Consider the following 23,644-nt stretch of genomic DNA (forward strand, 5'->3'; position numbering starts at 1 on the left):
ATAAAAACAGAAAGACTACAAATCGTACTATTTGTACTTTGGAAAGAAAAAAGAAACTGTACTTTTCTCCCTATGTACATCTGCGTTATTTGCAGCTAATCAGTTCCACCACAGGAACAAAGAAAGAAGCAATAACAATAGAGTGGTAAGAATACTACAGTATGTGATTCTTTATAAAGGTGTATGCATTGTAATACACAAACAGGCTTGGTGTTTGCCTATCATTTCTACCAGCTTTTGTTTTTCCATTGTCAGTGTAAAGAAATCAAATCTTTGCGCTGTAGCCTCATTTGTAAAATTGGCTTTGGCTGTCAAGATTATTAGGACTAAGAGTTGTATTTCTCAACCAGAATACTTTAAATAAGTAAGAGAAACAGTAAAATATACTTTCCTGCTGTCAGCTGCTTAACTATCGGAGTGGCCCCTTGCTAAGCTCTTGGGAGAAGTCTTACTTCTCTTGAGTAACTCAGGCATTTGTTTGTTAAACAGCTGACAGGTCCAAAAGTACAGCATTTCACAGCTGATTAAGAAGCATGAACTTTAATGGTGCAAGTTCTAAGTGGACATCCCAGAATACCGCAGTAGAAATCTTAACCAAGATCTCCTCTGTTTCTCTTCTTGGGCAATGATCTCTTCACTGTTCTCATTACAGAGCTTCTTCAGTGCTGAATTCTGAGGCCACGGGAAGGGAGGGGCAATGGCAGAGGGTAGCTGTAAAACCCTCTTCCATTGCCATTTCTTCCATGCTTAAACTCTTCCAAATTATTTAGGAAGAATTCTCACCAATTTAGAGTATCTTAGCTTGTCAGCAAGTCATTCTCAAAATTGGCTCAATCAAAGTCAAATAATTCTACCCACATCTCTGGCAAATAATTGAATATCTGATATGTATGGACAAACTCTTCAGTGACTTCTTCTAGACTATGGATCTCTCTATTTATACTTGTTCTTGCAAAACCATCAGATGCATCTCTAAATCTGTATATGAAATGCTGGTAACTGTCCTGCACTAGATCATCATGTTCAATGATGAACGCAAATATTTGGCTGCCCCTACTTTCAGCAAGTTCAAAAAGGGCATTGGTACTTACCTGATACGCCTCTTCTAATAGAGTGGAAATGGCATCCAGGAATGGCTAACATTGTCCTTTCTCCTATTGGTCTGAGTCTGATTACTAATTAACAAGCTATATAACCCGCCCCTCTGAGTGACTCCACCCAGCTTTCAGAGAAGAAAAAACAACAGACTCAAGGTGTTATCCGAAATTCAGTAATTTAATAAACCAAAACATGCAATGTTCAAGCATAAAATACAATGCAAAAAACCATACACAGCAACCAGCTGTCATTATTTTAAACTTCAAAGGTCCCAGTCTCCCCTCAGGGCGGGGCTGGATGCTATCTCCACTCTATTAGAAGAGGTATATCAGGTAAGTATCAACATTCTTTCTCAATAGAGGTGGAGATAGCATCCGGGAATGGGACATACCCACGTTAGTCCCTATTGGGAGGGAGGAGACTGCCGGACTACCTGTCACCATGTACTGCTTGTAGAACTCTACAGCCAAAGGCCGCCTCTGCCAAGGCAAATTTGTCTAGCCTATAATTATAAATAAAGGGTGAAGGGAATGCCCAAGCAGCTGCCCTGCAGATTTCATCCAGGGAAGCTTGCGTATTCCACGCTGTGGTTGTGGCCGAACTTCTGGTTGAGTGGGCCGTAATCCCTTGAGGGATCTGCTCTTGATTTGAAGAGTAGGCCAATGCAATGCAACGTCTCATCCACCTGTCTATGGTAGTGACCAACACTTTCTGCCCCAGGGATGATGATTGGAACGAAACAAATAGATGTTCTGTCTTCCTGAAATCTGCCGTCCTGTGAATATATATCTGCAAGGCACACCGGACATCCAGAATATGCCACTGCTCTTCTAATAGTCTAGACGGCGATAGACAGAATTCCGGCAACACAATCTCTTGTGAACGATGGAACCATGTGCTAACCTTAGGTTGAAACGATGGATCCAGCCTTAGCACTACCCTGTCCCCATGAAATGTACACAATTCCTCCTTAACAGACAGGGCCTGGATCTCAGAAATCCTCCGCACGGAGGTGATCGCCACTAAGAATGAAACTTTCAAAGTGAGATATTGCAATGGAATTGCTTGTATGGGTTCAAATAGTTCTTTGGTGAGTGCAGTGAGAACCTTAGTTAAATCCCATGTGGGATATCTATGTACCACGGGTGGCCTAAGGTTGGAAGCCCCCTTCAAGAACCTCTGAACCACCGGATGATGTGACAATGATTGTCCTCCTCCCCAAGACAATAGGGTGGTCAGGGCCGCCACCTGTCTCCTAAGTGTATTGGGCGACAACCCTTTGTTCAGACCATCCTGTAGGAATTCCAGGACTTGGGGAACCGACAAAGAGATAGGTACTATTTCCCTTTCAGAACACCAAGTGCAGAAGATTCTCCAGATGGCGTTGTAAATGAGGTCCATAGAGGGCCGTTTGGATGCCTGTAGTGTGTCTATTACTCTAGGCGAAAAGCTGTCAAGGCTCAGACAGTCCTGCTCAATTGCCAGGTGGTCAACTGGAGCCACCAGAGATCTGGGTGCTTCAGCGATCCCTGGCTGAGGTATAACCTGTCCATCGGAATTGTCCAGGGCCTCTCCACAGACAATGCCTGAAGATCTGCACCATGGCTGTCGTGGTCAATGCGGGGCCACAAGAATGATCTCCGCCTTGGACGAGATCTTGCGCACGACATTAAGTAATAGCGGAAGCGGTGGGAAGACGTATAGTAGGCCCTGAGGCCAGGGTCAGCGAAGGGCGTCCATCCCCTCTGCACCTGTTGCGGGAAATCATGTGAGGAACCGAGGCAGCTGAGCATTGGCTGGAGAGGAGAACAGGTCCATGACCGGAACTCCAAACAGTTGTACAATCTTCTGGAAGACAGAAGGGTGCAATCTCCACTCTGCCTAATCCAGGGTAGAATGGCTGAGCCAGTCTGCCCTAACATTAACCCGATATGTGCTCAGCTGTGATGGAAAGGAGGTTATTCTCCGCCCAGATCCCTAGCTCGCTAGCCTCTCCCATCAATGCTCTCGATCTGGTACTCCCCTGTCTGTTAACATAGCCTTGGCTGTTATGTTGTCAGTTAAAACGAGGACATGTTTCCCTTTGATGAGAAATACGAAGTGTAGGAGGGCAAGACGGGCGGCTCTAAGTTCAAGCAGATTAATGGGTAGTGCGGCCTCCTTCTCCGTCCACCTGTCTTGTGCAATATGTGCACCCAGGTCAGCACCTCAACCTCTAAGACTCACATCTGTGGTGATCGTGACTCTATCCTCCACCCGAAAGCGGCACCCTCTTGTGATGGCTGGTGGCCTCCACCAGCGTAAGGATTGTCTCACCTCTCTAGGTAGGATGACCCTGGCGAGGGAGGTGCTTCTTCATTCCTTTTGGAAAGGAAGGAGGAACCACTGTAAGTCCCTGGAGTGCAGTCTGGCCCAGAGTACAATAGAAATGGCTGAGACCATCTTCCCCAGTAGCTTAGATAAGGTAGCCAGCGACACCTGTTGTTCCCTAGGCTGCCAGTAGGTGGAGACTATCCTGTCTTTCTTCTGAGAGGAAAACCTGGACCGCCACCATGTCAATCCAAGCCTCAAGGTGCAAGATATGTGTGGTGGGTGTAAAGTGACTTTTGGTGTGGTTGTCAGAGAACCCATGGGATTGGAGCACCCAAAGAGTAATGTTGAGATCCCTTGTGGCCCCCTCCACAGAGCGTGACATTAACATATATCATCTAAATAAGACAGGATCCGAATGGGCACGGATCTTAGATGGGCCGTCAAGGCCGCCAAAACCTTCGTAAATGCCCGCGGGGAGGATGAGAGGCCAAAGGGCAAAGCTCTATATTGATAGTGGCAACCATCATAGCAAAAACTTAAGAAACAACGATGTTTCTGGAGGATGGGAATATGTAAGTATGCCTCAGTCAGATCAATGGAGGTAAGATAGTCCCCTTGTCTGACCCCTTCTAAAATCGATTCCAAGGAATGCATTTTAAACCTTCGGTATTTCAAGTATTTATTAAGAAGTTTCAAATCCAAAATAGCCCTCCAACCCCCCCAGGACTTGGGGATAACAAACAACACTGAATAGAACCCTTCAGTTCTATTCTGGTCATCCGGCACCATCTGGACAGCCTCAATGTCCAAAAGATGCCGGATGGCCAAGGTCATCAACAGCCTTGCTGTCTATTGCTAGAAACTGGGGACCTAATGAAAAAACACAGGGGAACTCAAGGGCCAAACCTGCTCTAACTGTGGAATTGACCCAACGGTCCGAAGTGGTGGTCTCCCACTGATCTGCAAAATGTAATAATCTCCCACCAATAGGGAACCGATCGTGAGATTGCTCATGGCCTGCGGTAGAACCAGTTCCCCCCACCGCGAAAGGGCCGTCTGGACTGATTGCCTCTCTGTTGGCGATATGATTGTTGCCTTTGGTGTTGGCCAAACCCCCCGTGGTCTGAAATTAGGGGAACCATAAACCTGATCTCTAAATGAGCCCCCATAATCCTGTTGCCTTGGTGCCTCAGATAGGGCCCAGGTCAGTAAGACCATTTTTTATAATTAGTGGATAGCACCTTAAGCTTATCTTTTCCTTCAATAAGGAGCAGTGTAAGGGACTCCCCAAATAGGACCCCCTCTCTGTATGGCTCTGATGCCAGGCACACTTGTGACGTAGGTCTGTTTGCCACTGGTGCAACCACAGAAGGCAGCAGGAAGGCACAGAAGACGCTATGGCCCAGGAGGCAAAACATGTGGCACTCAGGGTGGCATCTGCTGACAACTGCACTGTGGCTACAATTTTATTAAGGTCTTGGTGGATCCTGGAGTCCCTGGCCGGGATTCTCTCCTGCAGTTGTTGGAGCCAACACAGGATAGATCGAGAGAAAAATGAAGCTGCTGCAGAAGCCTGGACCACCCAAGCAGCCGCTTGGTGGCCATGCTGCGGGGTCTGGTCTGCTTTCTTATCTTCTGGTTTGAGGACCTCCTCCTGGGATCCGGGAAACGAAGTGCTTGAATGTAGGGCTGAAATAGGGGCATTCACCACAGGCCAAGGTAACAGTTTATCAAGCCCATCCGCCACATTGTAATAGCGCCTATCAGAACTGGAAGGAGCTGGGCCAGACGTCAGTGTAGGCCACTGTCTTTGAACAGTGTCCACGAATAACTGGGGGCAGGGATGGATCTGCCTCCAATTTATGTTCAGTAAACTATGTAGAGGCTGATGTGGATGCCCCGGGCGCAGTGGGAGTCTGCACCTGTCCCCCCATCTCGGCTGCAGTTTTGGCTTTGGACAACAGTGGCTTGAATAGAGCCAGTGGAAATAGCCCTACCGTGACCAGCTTGTCCTTCCTCATCCGATAACTCGGCCTTCCTAATCTCCCCTTCTTTTGAAGCAGGAGAACGGCTACGGTGAGATTGCTGGGGCGACTGCTCCCTTTCCAGGTCTGAAGTCCTCTCCCTAACGGTGTGCACCTGGGGGGGGGGGCGGTAGGGGACTAGCAGGAATACACTGTTGTTGCAAACCGGCTGCAATCCCCTGCTTAATGCCTCCGCAATGATAGACTGGTAATCAGGAGGCAAGGTAAGCATGACAGGCATTGTATACTCAGGGTGGAGGCCAGCAGTCATGGGTGTAAAGGTGGCCTCAACATGTCTGCCCAGCGGACGTGGGGCCATAGGGCCATAGGGCTAAACAGGTCGGGGCCAGTGTCTAATTGAAGTGGGGAGCAGTGGTCTGGCCTGGCGCTGCTGAGGGAACCACTCTCTTCCCTAGAGACAAAAGAGTGGCAGGGGAGAACCAGGCTTCTCCTGGGGGATAGACTCCTTTCCCCCAGGCTTGGAGGCCTTCTTTGGTTCAGAGTTCTTGTTGGAGGATTTAGAAGTCTTAGAGGCTTTATATATATTGTTAATGTCATACTCTGTGGAGGGGGCCACAAGGGACCTCAACATCACTCTTCAGATGCTCCAATTCCATGGGTTCTCTGACAACCACACCAAGAGTCACTTTACACCCACCACACATATCTTGCACCTTGGGGCTTGGATTGACATGGTGGCGGTCCAGGTTTTCCTCTCAGAAGAAAGACAGGATAGTCTCCACCTACTGGCAGCCTAGGTAGAGCAGGAACGACTCTAACTCAGGCCCCTAGCGCAGAGCGCCCTAACGGGGAAGAAGTGACCACTTCCACGCCATCTTAGAGACATGCAGTTCAGGTAAGACCAACTGACAGTCTCTGAAGTGAGGCATGGGAAGAGTCACAAATGGGACATATCAAAGCTAGATGTCCTTGGGAGGGATTAATGGGCCTGAGCCGCTCTGAGAATCGAGGACTCCCTGAAGAACCCTCCTTCTGAAGGCCGCCTCTGCGGAGGCGTAAGGGTCTAGCCGGTAGTGCCTGATGAAAGGCGAGGGAGAGGACCAGGCGACAGCCCTGCAGATCTCCTCGATGGGAGTCTTAGTGGTCCAGGCTGCTGAGGTGGCAGCAGGTCTGCTAGCCAAGGATGACGTGGCCAGAACAGGGCCACCAAAACCATCTCTGCTCTCTGTCACTAACTTCCTCAGAACCCCGGAAATGAGGGGAAGGGGAGGAAAGGCATAGAGGAGGCCGGTGGCCAACTGAAGCAAAGGGCATCTGTGTCCATGGGACCTTTGGACGGGAACCTCAATATGAAGCTTGGCAGCTAGGCGTTCACTGGAAGACCACTGCCGGGCGTCTGAACCTCTTGCAGATCTGTTGGAAGAGATCCATTGCCGGGCGTCTGAACCTCTTGCAGATCTGTTGGAAGACGGTGGGGTGGAGCTGCCACTCTCTATTGTCGACTGTCTCCCTGCTGAGCCAGTCCACCTGTTGGTTCTCTATCCCGGAGATGTGTTCCCCTCTAACCGATCCAAGGTTCCTTTCTCCCCAGTTCCCCAACTGGAGGGCCTTGTTGCGCAGGGCCTTGGAATGGGTGCCCCCTTGCTTGTTCACGTGGGCCTTGGCTGCCATGTTATCCGTTAAAACCAGGATGCAGTGGTTGGTCACTGTAGTCATGAAGTGGCATAGAGCCAGATGGATGGCTCCAGCCAGTTGATGTTGTTGCGCAGGACTGTTGGAGTCCAGCGTCCCTGGGCCATCTGGGATTCTAGATGCGCTCCTCAGCTGAACAGGCTTGCATCTGTCATGAGCACCTTCCTTGCTGACTCCCTGAAGAGTGACCCCTTGTCTAGAGCTGGGGTCATCCACCAACAAAGCGAGAGAAGCACCTGGGGTAACACCTGAACCTTGAAGCTGGCGTCGCTTGTCCCGGCTCTCTGGTGCGGAAGCAGGAACCACTGGAGCTCCCTGGCATGGACACGGGCCCAAGGCACGATCCCTATGAAAGAAATGACTTTCCCGAGGAGCCTGGAAAGCAGAACTACAGGAACAGAGCGTAACTCCTTAACCAGCTGAACAATGCTGTCCCTTCGCTCCCAGGAGAGGAAGACCTCTCCAGACACTGAATCTATGATGGTCCTAGGTGTTGGAGTCTGGTAGAGGGGACTAGTTGGCTCTTCTCGAGGTTGATCGAGAACCCCAGGGACTTTAGACTGTCGATAGTGAAGCCCAGGTTCTGCACAGCAGTAGCTGGGGACCTGGCTAGGATGAGGATGTCATCCAGATAGCAATGGAGCCAGACCAGAAAGGAATGAATGTGATCCGTGGCCGCGGCCAGCACCTTGGTAAAGGTCCTGGGGGCTGACACCAGCCCAAAGGGAAGGCCCTATACTGGAAGTGATTGCCCTCGTGGGAAAACCTGAGGAACCTATGGTGTTTGGGGGGGATTCTGATGTGTAGGTAGGCCTCCATGAGGTCGATGGAGGCCAGGAAGTCTCCCTGTTGGATGTTCTCTAGGATGGATTTGAGAGAGGCCATCTTGAATCTACGGTAGACCACTCTGGAATTGAGCAGCTTGAGGTCCAAAATGGCTCTCTACCCCCCTGAACTTTTGGAGACCAGAAACAGGTTAGAATAAAATCCCAAACCCCTCTCCCCCTCTGGTATCATTTCTACTGCCTTGATGTCTAGCAGGTGTTTGATGGCCTTAGCCAGAAGGCCCGCTTGGCTGGATCTTTAGAGGAGGTAAAGGTGCGGAATCTATTCGGGGGCTGAAGCCCGAGCCTAACAGTCTGGAGGACCCACTCGTCCAATGTGATCCAATGCATCCGCAAATAAGGAGAGGCGACCACCGATGGGGTGATCCAGGACCGGATCACTTGAACCTGTGGAAAGGTCAGCTGCCCCCTCCTCGAAAGGGCCGCTTGCTCTGCTGCTGGCCTCTAAATTTGTCCCTTGGGAACTGCCTATCTCCCTGTCTGGGAAACCTGGGTGCCTGGTACCTCTGATTCTGGAAGTCCAACTCAGGTGGGTGGTAAGATGCTCCCCTGGGATAAGAAGCCTGTCGGTGTTCTGACGTCTGGTCGTGGCCGGGAAGACCTTATGCTTATTCTTGTCCTCCACCAGAATGGGATCCAGCGAAGAACCGAACAGTTTGTCCCTGGTGTAGTCAGCTCCTGCCTGGTGCCACTTTGCACGGGATTCTGCCTGCCAGTGGCGCACCCACAATAGGCGCCTGGATGCTACAGAGGACGACAAAGCTCACGAGGAATACTTAACTGCGTCCAGTGTGGCATCCGCCGAAAACTGGGTGGCTGCCAGCACCTTGGAGATGTCCTGCAACAGTCGTACTTCCGTGGCCAGGGTCCTGTCTCTTAGCTGTTCCAACTATAGCACTGTGGACCTATTAAAAAAGGAGGCAGTCGCGGCCGCCTTAATAGCCCAGGTTATTGCCTGAAAGGACTTACGCATTACCATCTCCGCTTTCTTGTCCTCTGCCTTGAGACAGTTGGCTACGTCTCCAGTCACCACCACAGAAGCTGAAGCCAGGCTAGCGACTGGAGTGTCCACTGAGGGTACCTGCAGAGCTTGGGCGAAGGTAGAATTTAGATTATAAAAATCTACGTTCATTGCCCCCTGGGTTGGGAAACGACCCTGGCTTAACCCACTGGAACCTAAGCACCTCTAAGAACATCTCTGGAGTGGGAATCTCCTCCTTCTCCACCTGGGGCCTGTGGAAGGGCCCCTCCTTGTTCCCCCCGCTTGTGCCGGGGGTGGCAGTCGCAGGACTGGACTCTGGGGGAGTGTCCAAGTCTGCCGTGGCTCTGGCCTTATGCAATAAGGAGCTAAACAAGGAGGGGGGAAACAGCCCAGTGACATTGGGCGCCTCAGGGGCCTGGGCGTCCTCATCCTCAGAAAACCCCACCTCCTTCAACTCCCCCTCCTCTAGCTCCGAGGCCTCACTGGCAGTGGAGGGGGAGGGTGACCTGGGTTCTCTTGGAGCAGAAGACCTGGGACGATCCTGATGATCCCTGGGGTGGTCCCAGAAAGATCTACTCCTGGAACCCTGCGACTGGTGCCGATCTGCGACCCGATCTCCTCCGAAGCTCGGGAACGTTGGAGGATGATCCTTGCTGGGTCCTCAGTCCTACGATGTTCTGCAAAGGCCTCCTGGAAGGCGGGCTGCCGTCCAACGCGAACTACGTGGCACAGAGCCTTCCTCCCCTTTACGCGACCGTCAGGCCACCTGGGGCCCGCGCTAGCAAGCGGCGAGGCTTTAAAAGCTAGCAGTGCTGAGCACAGCTGAGGAGAGGTAAAGCAATCCGAAGGTAAAAACCTAAAAATATTCCTGTACAAAAACCTTAAAGTCTTCAAAGTGAAGACTGGAATTAATCTGGAGTTAATCTGGGAGGTCAGAGGAGGAACAGAGGTGTGGCCTCAAGATTTACCTCAGTCTCCACGGCAAAAGTGCTGTGTTAATACCCATTTGTGACTCCTCCCACGCCTCACTTTGGAGACAGGACAGTGTTAACCATTCCTAGATGCTATCTCCACCTCTATTGAGAACAATCATCTCAGTGTGATCTGTAGGAAATTTTGCCAGCCATCTGACCATAAACAATTCAGATTGAGTAGTATACGTCAGAATCAATTATGAGGTCTTCCAAACTTCTCTGGCAAGCTCCCATGAGTATAGTAATATCAATTATTCTGTCAGCTGCAGTGCTGTGTTAATTGCACCATAGCATTTTGCTACTTAGTCATTTATAAAAATTAATTATACGGGGGAGGGGGGGCTTCTTCCATCCACTCATGAAGACATTTTTGAAGACTACCAGGACAAATCTTGCAGTTTTTCTTGGCCACATTTTTCAAAAATGTCCTCCTTCCTTGGGCTGAGAAAAAGTGACTGGCCCATACTACGCCAACCTAAATTGGTCAGGTGCAAATGAAATGTTGATTCTATGCCTAGAATCGTGACCCGTCAAATGCGCCCAACAAAAGCGCGCCAACAAAACCGTGGTGAGAAACCACAACATCGAAAGTGCTCCCACAAGAGCGCCAACAAAACCGCGCCCACAAAAGCGCCATTAGGATTAAGGTAAGAGTTAGGGTTACGTTGTTATTACGTTGTTTTCACGTTGTTTGTTGATTACGCGCTTTCATCAGCGCACATTTGTCTTCTGTGGGCGTGATTTCGACCTCGCGGTTTTCTCGCCGCACTTTTGTCGGTGTGCTTTTGTTGATGAACCGTCTAGAATGTACCTGGCAGTCCTGTGATAGCTGGATAGCATTACAACCATATGAATAACATATTTAATAAACTACTTAGTTGAGAAATATAATGCACAGTAAGCTTTACTTTTAAAATGTTCTGCTTCATTGTTAGTTTTTGGATGAAAAGTACATTAACTAATTTTTTTGCTAAAATATCACATGGAACAGTTTTGAGAATTTTGTATAAGTAATAACTAGTAATTGCTAGTTATTACTTAAAAAACATATAATACCAAAAATGTATTTTAAAAATATTATTAAAATCTATTGAAATATTGCTGAAAAGATTTTTAAAATTTTCAAATAGTGTCTATATTTTGTCCACTTAATTTAGATCTTAATTAACAATCTCCCCACTAATGTGGAAAATCAACTGTAATTCTAACTGTAAATTACATCACAGGAACAACTGAAAACATTACAAATAATCCATTCAGGAACATCACATGATAACACTAAAGCAGTGTTTCTCAACCTTGGCAACTTGAAGATGTCTGGACTTCAACTCCCAGAATTCCCCAGCAGGTGAATGCTGGCTGGGGAATTCTGGGAGTTAAAGTCCGGACATCTTCAAGTTACCAAGGTTGAGAAACACTGCACTAAGGGGATAATTTCTCCACTGAGAACTTCTGTACGCTCTTCCCTCTTTGATAAAAAAGATAATTTATCCATCCCTGCATGCTTACCTACAATTTTGCCAGTCTCTCAATAAAAGAGTTGCTATTCACAACCAATAAGAAAAATATTTTTTTTAAAATTCAGTCCAACCTAAGACTGCCTCCATGTGATCCGGCACTCTTAGGGGATGCAAGGAAGTGAATAGTACAAATAGTAACTATAAGCAGTGGCTAGGGATAAGATTCAAAATATTCTGTCAATCTCTGAGAACAAAAATATTGCTCCTCTGAAATCATCTCATAATGAAAATTGGCTACATTTAAAAAATATTTGGCATGTTATTGATCAGCCTAACTTAATTTTCATCAAGTTCCTGTTTATCCTTCCTTACAATTTCTGAAAGTTCTATAGTTCTAATTCTTAAAACACTATGTTATCCAACAAAAATATGTGTGATTTTCATTAGCCAACACTGAAGAACACTTCTTGCCTGAGGGATCAAAACTGATTGTTTTAATCTTTTTCTTGTTTCAAGTTACAACTGTACAAACTACAAGGCTTGTCCAAGCTGGTGATTGGGTGGGGCAGACCTTATTGAGTCAGCTATGTATCTTCCAAGTCTGCCAGTTAGCAGATTTCCCCAAAGTAACTTGACTGCTTTATAATTTTCCTACCCAAATGGAGAATAGACATGAGCACAAACACATTTGTGGCCATTACTCACCTGTCATTTAACCTCTCCAGAAGGTAAGAGCCCAAGCCAGAGCCAGTCCCACCAGCAATGGAATGACACAGCACAAAACCCTGAAAGAAACAACATAGGAAAAAGATACATACTATCCTCTTATGGGATAAATACCAATGCACATAAATGTGTCAAGAGGAGAGACAAATTCATATTAAAGCTAGATAACTACAGTGTATATAAGGCAATTTTCTTTCTGAGCACCAATGTCCTAAAAGTTAGCTATTCTTCTTTTCTGGGGCCAAATAATATCCATGCTCCTCAGCAATGAACTGGGATAATTAACCACTTCACTCTGCCTTCCCCCCATCACAGGCATGTATCGTTGACTGGTCCTCTGCCAGCACTTCTCTCCTGCCAATGTACCCTCCTCCGGGCAATTTTCCAAAGGATACTAGCCCCCAGCCAATCAGCAGTGCAGGACAAGTAACCATGTATCCCCACTCTGCCTTCCAATTGGAGGCAGTCCCTTTTTAGCTCACATTCTTGATGTAGAAACTGGAACAGTTGGGGGCGGGGGACGTGTGATTTCCCTGGCAAGAAGCAGAATAATATGAATTCCCATATCACTGTTATAAAACTAACTGCGTCTCTCTTTAATAAAAGCTGCTTATCCCAAAATTATTAGGACTCCGAACACATTGCTGTCCTAATGTGATTTGGAGAGAGGGGGCACATGGGAGAGAAAGGTTATGCCTGATATTGATATCCATGTCTGATTTTGAAATTCTAGTGGATTTCAATATCAGGATATCCTTGCTCTCCTCCCCAGTGATCACATCAGTGCAGTGATGTGTTCAGAGTCTAATTTAGGGACTGCAATCACTACCTTGATCAAATCAGATCGCATTAATTCCACAAGGAGAAAGAGACTGAATTGAGAAGAACTTATGGTCTGGACACTTGAAAATAAATAAATTATAATTCTGTTTCAAGCTGTGGTAAACCCCTTAAACAGCTTTTATTATAGAGAAAAGTACTTAGTTTTATAACATAGTTAGAGATTAATCTTATATGGGGAACTGATAGTCCTCATTTTTTTAAAAAGAGATTGGCGTGTTTGTGGAGGAAGAAAATGGGGAGGGGGAAAGAAAAGAGAAAGCGAAAAAGGAAAAAATGTATGTTATTGAAATTGACCAGAAACATCGTGGTAAAAAGATCAAGGAAAACGTAGCAACTAGGAGAATAATTGTCAGGATTAGTGGTTTATGCTTCTATCACAAGAAAACATTGCCTTTTTGGGATTGCAACATTTGTTGCAAACAACTTTCTGGACATTTCCATATGCATAACGTCATTTCATCCAATTCCATCTGTGCGGGGTGGGGAGGTTGAGTCCCCCCCCCCTTACTTTCTCTCTCTGAATGTTTTCATTTTATTTTCGCTAACTACAATAACAGAGAATGAGCTCGGTGGGAGAAGCTTTCAGGGCACTGTTGATAGTTCTCTTTCTGAAAGGAGGTCCTTCACATATATCATGCCTCTTCCTTGGGGTCTTTGTTATGCAATTTTTTTTACATATTCTTCAGAATGCAGGAAGCTGATCCTGAAACTGAAAACAAATTCCTGATTTCTGGATGACGTTAGTCAATCTCTCCCTTTCAGAAGCACCATGAATCTCCCCCTGGCAGCACTGCCTTGCCATGAATCTGCAAAGTGGGGACACACGGTTATTTGTTCTGTGCTTTGGACTGGCCATGGACAAGTATCCTTTGGCAAATCGCCCAGGAGGAGGGCGTATTGGAGGAACACCGGCAGACCATTGGTGTGGGAGAAGCGCTGGCAGGGAGACAGCTGATGATAAATGCCTGTAATGCATCAGCTGCAGGGGAGGGGAGCTGTGGTAAAGTGGACATTATCATGTGCCCATGGTTAATTGTCTTAGACAAGACACTGCCCAAAATGTAAAAGGTTACATAAATTTGTACCATAAGCCCAGCAGAAAACAGAATACATTCAAAAATCTATTTTAGTAGCAGAACATAATAGAGAAAAACATCCAAAGTAAAAATCATAAACGACATCTTGTTATCTACTAGTTAAATACAAGTTAATAACTAATTAATAACAGATATTAACGGAAGGATTTGAAGTTTAGTGTAATATTTGAGTTAACCTGTTGACTGTTTTTTTTAATATTTTATTTATATGTATTATGACTAGATGTCAAATAGATTCAATTATCAGATAAAAATCTCCTCATCTGAAATAAATATTTTCTGGTTGACTTATATGTATGAAAAATTAAATATTTACATCTAACACTACAGTTTTTAACACTAATAAACATTATATACAGGTAGTCCTCAATTTATGATCGCAATTTAGCCCAAAATTTCTGTTGCTAAGTGAGACATTTGTTAAGTGAGTTTTGTCCCATTTTACTACCTTTCTTACCACAGTTGTTAACCATTATAGTTGTTACATTAGTAACACAGTTGTTAAGTGAATCTGGCTTCCCCGTTGACTTTACTTGTCAGAAGGTGGCAAAAGGTGGTCACAAGACTCCAGGATACTGCAACCATCATAAATATGAATCAGTTGCCAAGCATCTGAATTTTGATAACGTGACCACAGGGATGCCACAAAGGTCATAAGCGTGAAAAAATGCCATAAGATTTTTCTCCGTGCTGTTGTAACTTTGAATGGTCACTGAATGAACTGTTGTAAATTGGGGACTACCTGTAGTAGAAATTTTGGTTGTTTTTTTTTTTACAAAAAGTATTTATATTTGATATCATTAAAATAGAAGTATGCTCTATTTGGAATCTCTAGTAATTTCATATTGAGTATTCACAGATTTATTCAGTATATTCAGATACTGTATTTATATATATATAAATATATATAATTTGTGACACTATATATATAGGTAGGTATGTATGTATGTATGTATGTATGTATGTATGTATGTATGTATGTATGTATGTATGTATGTGTATATATATATATATATATATATATATATATATATATATATATATATATATATATATATATATATATATATATATATATAGTGTCACAACCCCTGGTATGCCCCAATCATGGGAGGAAGCTAACTGCTTCCATTATCTATCGGCTCGTGACAAGAGACCATCACGACAGAAATCCAATATTTTTACTGTTGCCTTTTTTACATTTGTGTTGTATTTCTGCTGATAAATACAGCACAGGTTCGAATCCCAGTAAGGGTATGGCTAACTGATGAGAGCTAAATAGCTTGAAATAGATCTATATTAGTCTCCCTTTATTTATTTATCAGCACAAATACAACATATATATCAGCACAAATATAACAAATGTAACAAAAAGGCAACAATAAAAAAAAATATTGGGTTCTGTCTGGATGGTCTCTTGTGACGAGCCGAAGGACAGAGAATGGAAGTAGTGATCTTCCTCCCATATTTGGGCATACCGGGGGTTGTAAAATCTAAATAGATACCTTTCACCCTGGCTGGCTCATAAGGAGTCGAGCTCTGTGGCTCAATGGTTAACACATCTGCCTTAGAGGCAATACAGCACAGGCTCGATTCCCAGTAAGGGTGTGTGTGTGTGTGTGTGTGTGTGTGTGTGTGTGTGTATATATATATATATATATATATATATATATATATATATATATATATATATATATATATATATATATATATATATATATATATATTATATTTGTACTGATAAATAAAGGGAGACTAGTATAAATCTATTTCAAGCTATTTAGCTCTCATCAGCTAGCCATACCCTTACTGGGAATTGAGTGCATATACACTTTGTTTTATAAAAATTGCCTAACAATATCTTGGAAATTAACTGCACTTGAGCTAATTAAACATATTATAGAGCAATGAAATACTCTGGCTGTTTTTTTTATAAATCAATAGAGTTGTATTTTTAAAATTAGGGGTTTGCAATCAATATCAGTTATCTTTTAAAAAGGACAGACTGTTGATTCTGCTAAGCTATTTTAGGCTAAGCAGGATTATTAGCAGACTTTTCACTAGACATGTATAATGGAAAGTGGGGGACTGAAATGTGGAGGAGCGGCAGGCAGTTTTTAAGAAGAGACATTCTTTTATAAATGAACGTGTGATTCTATAACAATAAAGGGGTATTCTGTTTAATCAGATCATTTTATAAGACCTTCATTGATTTTATTTATTTACTTGTGACATCTTTACCCCATCTTTTCTTCAGAAGTTCAATGATGTACATAGTATTCCATCACCCCTTTCTCCCCAACAACTCTGTGATATATGTTCATTCTGAGAAAGAATGTGTTTCTGTGGCCAAAAGGACAAGTGCTATGGAGGCATGTAAAAAAAGAATGGGAGCAACTCATGACCCCCTGCATGCTTCCCCACTGATTTTGTGGAAATCCAGTAGGAAAGGTCACAAATGATGAACATGTGACTGTGGGACACCACAACTGTCATAATTGCAAGCCAATCCCCAAGCACCCAAGTCATGATCAGGACACTGCGACAGTGACAACAGTCCCCTATTCAGTGCCACTGAATGATTATCTAAATGAATGGTGGTAACCTGAAGGCTACAACAATCCTGATGTTTTATATTATCTTATGCCCATATGATTAAAAGTTTCACATGCTATGCTTATTCTTTTATCATTTACCTGATATGAATCACTTTCTATCTCTAACCCACTATAAAATTGCCATTTTATGTGCTTTTATAACCTTTCAATCTATAAATTGCAGCTTAGAGAAACTGTTTTTTAAAATAGGAAAATCTAACCCAGAGTCATGAGAGTGATATAGATTAAAATTTTCCTTTTCAAAGCCAGGATTCCAGTTCAATCATTCAAAATGGGAGGCCTTGGCTTTTAGACAAGGAGGCTAGAATTCAAAGCCCTAAGTAACAAATTTAGTAACCCTAGAATAGTCACTGCTGCTATACCCACTTAACCTATGCCACAGGATTGCTCCCCTCCCCCCCTCTCTCTGTGTGAGAGAGAATCTCTATCATAAGGGAAGACAATTTGTTTTTTTTAAATAAGTCACACAGTTTAAATATACTGCATCAACTTTTATTCTGATTACTTCAATCTTCCAGAAGAATGAAATATATTTATTAGATTCTAGCAATAAGAATCTAGTAATAGATTCACGATCACAACAGCCTGGGAACAGGTACTTTACAGTCCATAAAGCATTTTTGGTCATCATAAAACTTCCTGTCACATGATCACATTTCAGGTATTGGCAACCTCTTTGCATTTATAACAAAGTGCCCTGCAATCATGTGGTCTCCATTTGCAATCTTCTTTGCCAGATTTCCCAGCGTCAATGAGGAAGTGGCAGGGAACATTAGATTTGGGGACTGTTCCCCCTGCATGCCAAGGGATTTCTCCTTTCCCCTTAATTCTGAGGCTAAACAGATGGCCACTGCAGTCCAGTACTAGCATTCCCCAGATCCAGAAATCTATACGTAATCTAAGGGTCAGCACCACAAGTCTGTCTTACCTCCAGACTGTCACTGCCATCAGCTTCTCTGTCTATAATGTCAAAAATATCTTCATGGATCTTTTCTCCCTGTAAATCACAAGACAAGACTATTTATTCTAGATTCAGTTATAAATCAAAGTTCTTTCTTTATAAACTTAAGTTTATAACAATTTTATTAAGGTCACAGACCAGAAAATAAAAGCATTAAAACAATGATAATAGTAAAAATAAAAATAAAAGACAGGCAGAATAACGAATTGCAGTTTGTGATGAATTAACAATGTACAGTCTAGTTTTACAAACTATAGCAGAATTTGGCTACAATCAGCGAAACTACTTCATACTAAGTCAATTATAGTAATTGCACATAAAAAGATCAGTACTTCTCAGATTATTACATTAGGTAAGGTATTATAAATTGAGTCTGTGAGTCTTTTCTCTGGGAACTAGATTAAATGCAGACCTGAAATCAATAAATGTAGTATATAATGATGAAACTGGTTTGGATGTGTATTTTTCAGCCAAGTGTTGAAGAATAAGGGCGTACCCATAAATAAGAGTGTCCAGATCTGAACCTCCCTTGCTCATCTGCCAGTACATGCTCTGTTAATCCAATTGACTAATTTATTGTATAAATGTCTATCATAGACTTACTTATTATACTTAAGAGGCTGATAGACTGAGTTAGCAGGGAAGTCTCAGATGTCCATTTTTGTAAATAGGCACAATAATAATTAGGCCTCAATGCTCTAGAATTTGTACAGTCCAATCAATATATATAAAAGGGGGGAGGGGGCTACTATTCCAGAGTTTCATAGTATTTCTGCAGTGATAAAATCATTGCATGGAGCTTTACCAGACTTTCGCTGATTAATGAGCGTCTTTATTTTATTTTATTTGGGGCCGTTTGGGAACAGATTGGCATTGAGACCTAAATTGAAGCCAGGAAATTCTTCGTGTGAATATAATGTTTTAAAATGGTCCTCCAATGCAGGGGCAGGAATAAGATAAGGGAATGAAAAGGCTTATCAAATGGATGAGTGGCTATCAGGTTCCAAAACAAAGTAGAGTTCTTGGGATGCTACTAAGTTTATAAAATTATGCCCAGGAGAGGAATCAAAGGGCGTTTGTTCCCTGCTTCTTGACTACTTTACCTGTGAAAAGCCACTAGCCCAATTATTTCCAGCTCCACCACCATCCTCAGATAGGTATATATTCTCAGGATTGTAAAGGTTGGCATATGGAGAATTCAGAATGGAATGGATCACTCGTGGTTCCAAGTCCAAAAGTACTGCTCGTGGGATATAATGTTCATCATCTGCCTATAAATAGAAAAAGAAAACACCATAAACAACTTGCAGAATTACCCTCTGAATTGTTGAAATTCAGTTCCCATAACCCTTCACCCACGGGCAGTGGTTATGGATAATTGGCAAGAGTGATCTGCACAGAATAAACAGCGGCCACTAGAGGGCACAGTTATTATTTATTCTATGCTTCCTGTCTTCATCTTTTTTGACTTTGAATACATATCTAAACTACTGAAGGCAGCTAGTCCCTGATATACTCAGTAATGGTGATGAAACCAATATTAATACCAGAGTGGCTGGTAATTCAAATAATTGCAGGATTCAGGTTCTCCCCATCTTTTATCATGTACAAACAGTTACAGAAGTTCAAGTGTTTAAAGAGAATAGATGTAAAAGTGGGGAAAGATAGGTTTTGCCCCTCTTTCTTCCTATATATACTGTATATATGCTGTCATGGCAGAGAGATGGCTAAAAAATGGGGGAAGAGACAATGCTTAGAGGTTTTTCATGGGAAAGTGTGTGTGGTGTGTGTGTGTAGAGAGAAGAAGAGGAGGAGGAAAGGGTGAAGAACAAGCAGGGATTCTTTCATGGCAGTGAAGAAGCCAGCTTGCATATTTTAGGTTGAGTAAAATTTTTAAGTAATTTATCCATCATAAATTTAATATTAAATTCTAGTTTTAATTATTCAGAAAAAAAGGTATTACTGTATTTAGAAGAGTTCTCTATTTTACTAGAAATCGGATTCCACCTGCAAAGTATTTAAAATGTTTTCTTAATATTTAGCAGAAACTTGTTTTGCTCTAATTTGAGATGATCGTTCTGAACTATAGCTTTGGAAAATAAGATTTGGTGTTTTCCCTGACATGTTATCTTATCGCCTTCCAGTTTTCTCTTCGCATCTTTCTTGCCTTAAGTGGATAACTTTACTTTTCTCATCACTTAATTTCTCATCACTTAATTTCTCATCACTTACATTTTGTTAGATAGGACCCAGTGTTCAGGTCTGTCAAGATCTTCTTGTCTGTTTTGATTTATATAGCAATAGCAATAGCAGTAGACTTATATACCGCTTCATAGGCCTTTCAGGCCTCTCTAAGCGGTTTACAGAGAGTCAGCATATTGCCCCCAACAATCTGGGTCCTCATTTTACCCACCTCGGAAGGATGGAAGGCTGAGTCAACCCTGAGCCGGTGAGATTTGAACCGCTGACCTGCTGATCTAGCAGTAGCCTGCAGTGCTGCATTTAACCACTGCGCCACCTTGGCTCTATTCCTAATCTGTTTTTTTTACGGTACTGTTTTTGATAGGTTGGATTGTTTGTGTGTGTGTGTAAAAACAGATAGAAAGTACCTATTAAGCAGTTCCACTTTTTCCCTCCTGCTTGTCACCTTCTTGCTATCTTCCCCTCATTAGTGAACCAATCACTTCTTTGACTTTTTCTCATTTAAACATATTGAAAGAAACTTTATTATTATTATTGCTGTTGTTGTTGTTATTATTATTATTATTATTGAGAGTTGTTCCAAACCCAAATTCATTCTGTTCCATTCCCAAATTCTGAGCCTTAGCTTTCCTGCTATATCTTTGCAAGTTTGGGCATTCTGCCTTAATTGTGTGCCTTCTTTCCACTTTTTATACTTGTCCCTTTTGTCTTTCAATTTGCAAGAGAGTTCTTTATGCAGTCATGCTGGGTTTTTTGGGGAGCTCTTTTTTCCCCAGAAAGAAATATGTTTAAAAATATATTGAGCTAGACTGGGCTTTTATAATGCCATTTTTCCCAAGCTCCTTGATTTGTTTTTCCCTTAATAATTTCCATCTATGGAATCCTCTGCAAGCTCTCTTAAAAGTCTAAAATATTTGTTAGGCTCTGTCTATTATCTGTGCTTTCATTGTATTGCATTGCATGATCACTCTACCCCAGTTTCTGTAATTTCAACCCCTTCTATTATTTCATCTCTGTTAGTGAGAATTAAGTCTAGTATACCTGACCCTCTAGTTTCGTTCTCTATCATTTGGGAACAAAGTTTCCTACTAGGAACCTTCCAATAGGTGTAGAGTTTGTTTCCCAGTTGATGTCAGAGTAGTTCAAATACCCCATCACTATTGTGGTATGCTTCATACATACCTTAACTAACTGATAGCAAAACAGTTCATTAATTTCCTGTTTGGTTGAGTAGATGTAGTATACACCTTTGGCAATGTCATACTTTTTTTTCTTTTATATTAATCCACTGTTTCTTTTGAACAACATAAATCTCTCAAGATATCTATTCCAGTCCCTGGTTTCAACCCACGAAGTTTCAGCAATGGCAACAATAGAAGATTGTCATTCTATTTGTTCCTTATAGTTTGAGCGTTAGCATAGGCATCTGAGTCCTTTTTAACTGACCCTCTGATTTCTACACGTCCTGTTTTGTGAGTCTGCCTTCTTTCTTACCTTCTTTCTTGACTGGCCCAAAATTTGTGCTTGGAATTACTTTCTAAAAATTATCTCCCTCCTTGTACAGTTTTAATTTAAAGCCCTATGGAGAAGGCAGGCCAACTGGTTTCCAAAGACATTCTCCTTGATTCATTTGAGATGTAACCCATCCCCTACCAAAAGCCCCCCAGATATTGGAGACTGGTCTAAGAATCAAGAGTTCTCTCAATGGAACTATCTCCTAAGCCAGTGGTTTACCTCAAAACTGAATACAGGTAGGCCTCGACTTACAACAATTCATAGCGACTATTCAAAGTTACAACAGAACTGAAAAAAGTAATTTATGTTTGTTTTCACACTTATGATTGTTGCAGCATTCCTATGGTCATGTAATCAAAATTCTGATTCTTGGCAACTGGCTCATATTTATGACAGTTGCAGTGCCCTGGGGTCATATGAACACCTTTTGTGACCTTCTGACAAACAAAGTTAATGGGTAAGCCAGATCCATTTAACAACTGTGTTACTAACTTAACGAGTATAGTAATTCACTTAACTTCTGTGGCAAGAAAAATCATAAAATGGGGCAAAATGTACTTAACACCTGTCTTGCTTAACATAAATTTTGGGCTTATTTGTTGTTGTAAGTTGTAAGTATCTGTATCCAAATAAAAACAGTTACATGTGAACAGCAAAAAAAAATATATAATGATGTTTTTGTCTTTGGTACTACAGCTACAGTATATATGCATATATATTAAATGACTAAAACTTCATAAGGCCATCACAATCTATGATTAGATGTTGATATCTCAATGCTTTATCATGGCTAATTTTGGTATTCTTGTCCCAAAAACTACAGATTTTCAGGAAGAAACACCACAATAGTATGACACTTGATTGCCTCCTGAAAATAGGCATTTTTTTAAAAAAATCATTTTTATTTAATAGGAATGGTTCACATCAGTGGTGGATTCCGGATCCTGTTCCAACTGGTATGGTTGGAACGGGTCTGGCGGCGTCCACATGGCCGCGCGCAGCGTGCACATGCATCTTAGCGCTTCCGTGATGCTCCAGTGCTCCACGGATCGTTGCGCAGGTGCTATATGCGCCATGCACGTAAGTTGTAAAAGACAAGTGAGGAGCTCTGGCGGGTCAGCGGGCCCTCCGGAGCACCGTACCAGAACAGTATCTGGTGCTCTGGGCAGGCTCCAGTATGCCTGTACCAGGACGTACTGCCTGCAACTCACCACTGGTTCACATCTACTCTAATTTATATCGGTACAGTGGCTTATACGATCATCCTCAAATATATATAAAAGGTAAACATTTTAACCTGTTGAAGAAACAATAGTTTCCATAGTTTCTGGTGCATAAATGAATTTATAAATTGTAAACTGTCTTTTTAAATCTTAGGGTCTTTTTCAACCAAAAGCTTATTTACCCCACAGTTGGACAACTTCTAAAACTACTAAAAGTAAAGCAAACATGAATAAATTGAGATGAGTTGCGGATTATGTTTTAACGAACAATGCTCTTTCAATCCCTTGCACACAACCCACAGATCCTATAATAGGAATGGAAGAAAAAAATATTTTACCTGATAGAAAAAGACATCCTTGCGATCAGTGCCTTCAGTGGCAAACTCCTCTACAATACCTTCAGGGCTAATACCATGTTCAGCGCAGAGTTGTTTCCAAAATTCAAATCCAACTGCAAAAACATAAAAGTACAAAAATAGGCATTTTTCTTGTACCCTACAGGAGTCAGAGTAACAAGCGACAATGGAGATGAGTTTTATTCAGAATTCCACATCACAGTATCCTGATATGGCAGTATTATCTTTGACATGGTTCTTATGCTATTTCCTATACTTTAAAAATCTGGAATTACATCAATTACTGTTTTGCCCCGATTGACAGCCGGGGCAGAACAGAATTTAATGTTCTGTTTAAAAAATAATAATTGGACGGCAGCTTCTTCTCCTTCGAGGGACAATCTCCCTTGTTTTCAAACAGTTCTACCCATAATCCAAGTTCCGATTCCACTGCTATACACACACACACAACACCACAAACGGGTCCCATAGGCCTTTTCTCTTGGCCTTACTTTGATTGCCACACTGCCCCAGCTGCAGAGTAATAATCTCCCGCGGCATAGTGAGTGTGGATTAAAATCCGAATCCTCTTCTTCCGGGAGTTAAAACCGATCCTTCCCTGAGTTGTTCCCGCTTTCTTTAAAAAAAAAACCGACAAATATGCCGTTGCTAATGGCACTGCCGCTTTCTCTCCCCGCTAGCTTTTGCCAATACGCATGCGCTGAAGCCATTAAAACAAAAGCATGGGGCGCGTGTGTGCACTTATTCAAGTTTT

At 42.9% G+C, this 23,644-nt stretch overlaps 1 protein-coding gene across 1 annotated transcript in view; it reads right to left on the reverse strand.

Moving 5' to 3' along the window:
* Positions 1-23,572, reverse strand: part of TUBG1 (tubulin gamma 1) — a 35,157-nt gene extending 11,585 nt beyond the window's left edge. Inside the window, exons 1-5 of the mRNA XM_014072823.2 lie at positions 23,382-23,572; positions 22,873-22,985; positions 18,698-18,865; positions 17,562-17,630; positions 12,055-12,134 (exon numbers count right to left, since the gene is read on the reverse strand). Coding sequence (XP_013928298.1) covers positions 12,055-12,134; positions 17,562-17,630; positions 18,698-18,865; positions 22,873-22,985; positions 23,382-23,430 — 479 coding nt within the window. The 5' untranslated portion in view covers positions 23,431-23,572. The remainder of the gene's footprint in view (positions 1-12,054; positions 12,135-17,561; positions 17,631-18,697; positions 18,866-22,872; positions 22,986-23,381) is intronic.
* Positions 23,573-23,644: the final 72 nt, after the last annotated feature.

The sequence above is a fragment of the Thamnophis sirtalis genome, unplaced genomic scaffold (assembly GCF_051295495.1).
Source record: "Thamnophis sirtalis isolate CommonGarterSnake01/CBP01778 unplaced genomic scaffold, rThaSir2_p1.2 scaffold_4, whole genome shotgun sequence".
Taxonomy (NCBI): Eukaryota; Metazoa; Chordata; class Lepidosauria; order Squamata; family Natricidae; genus Thamnophis; species Thamnophis sirtalis.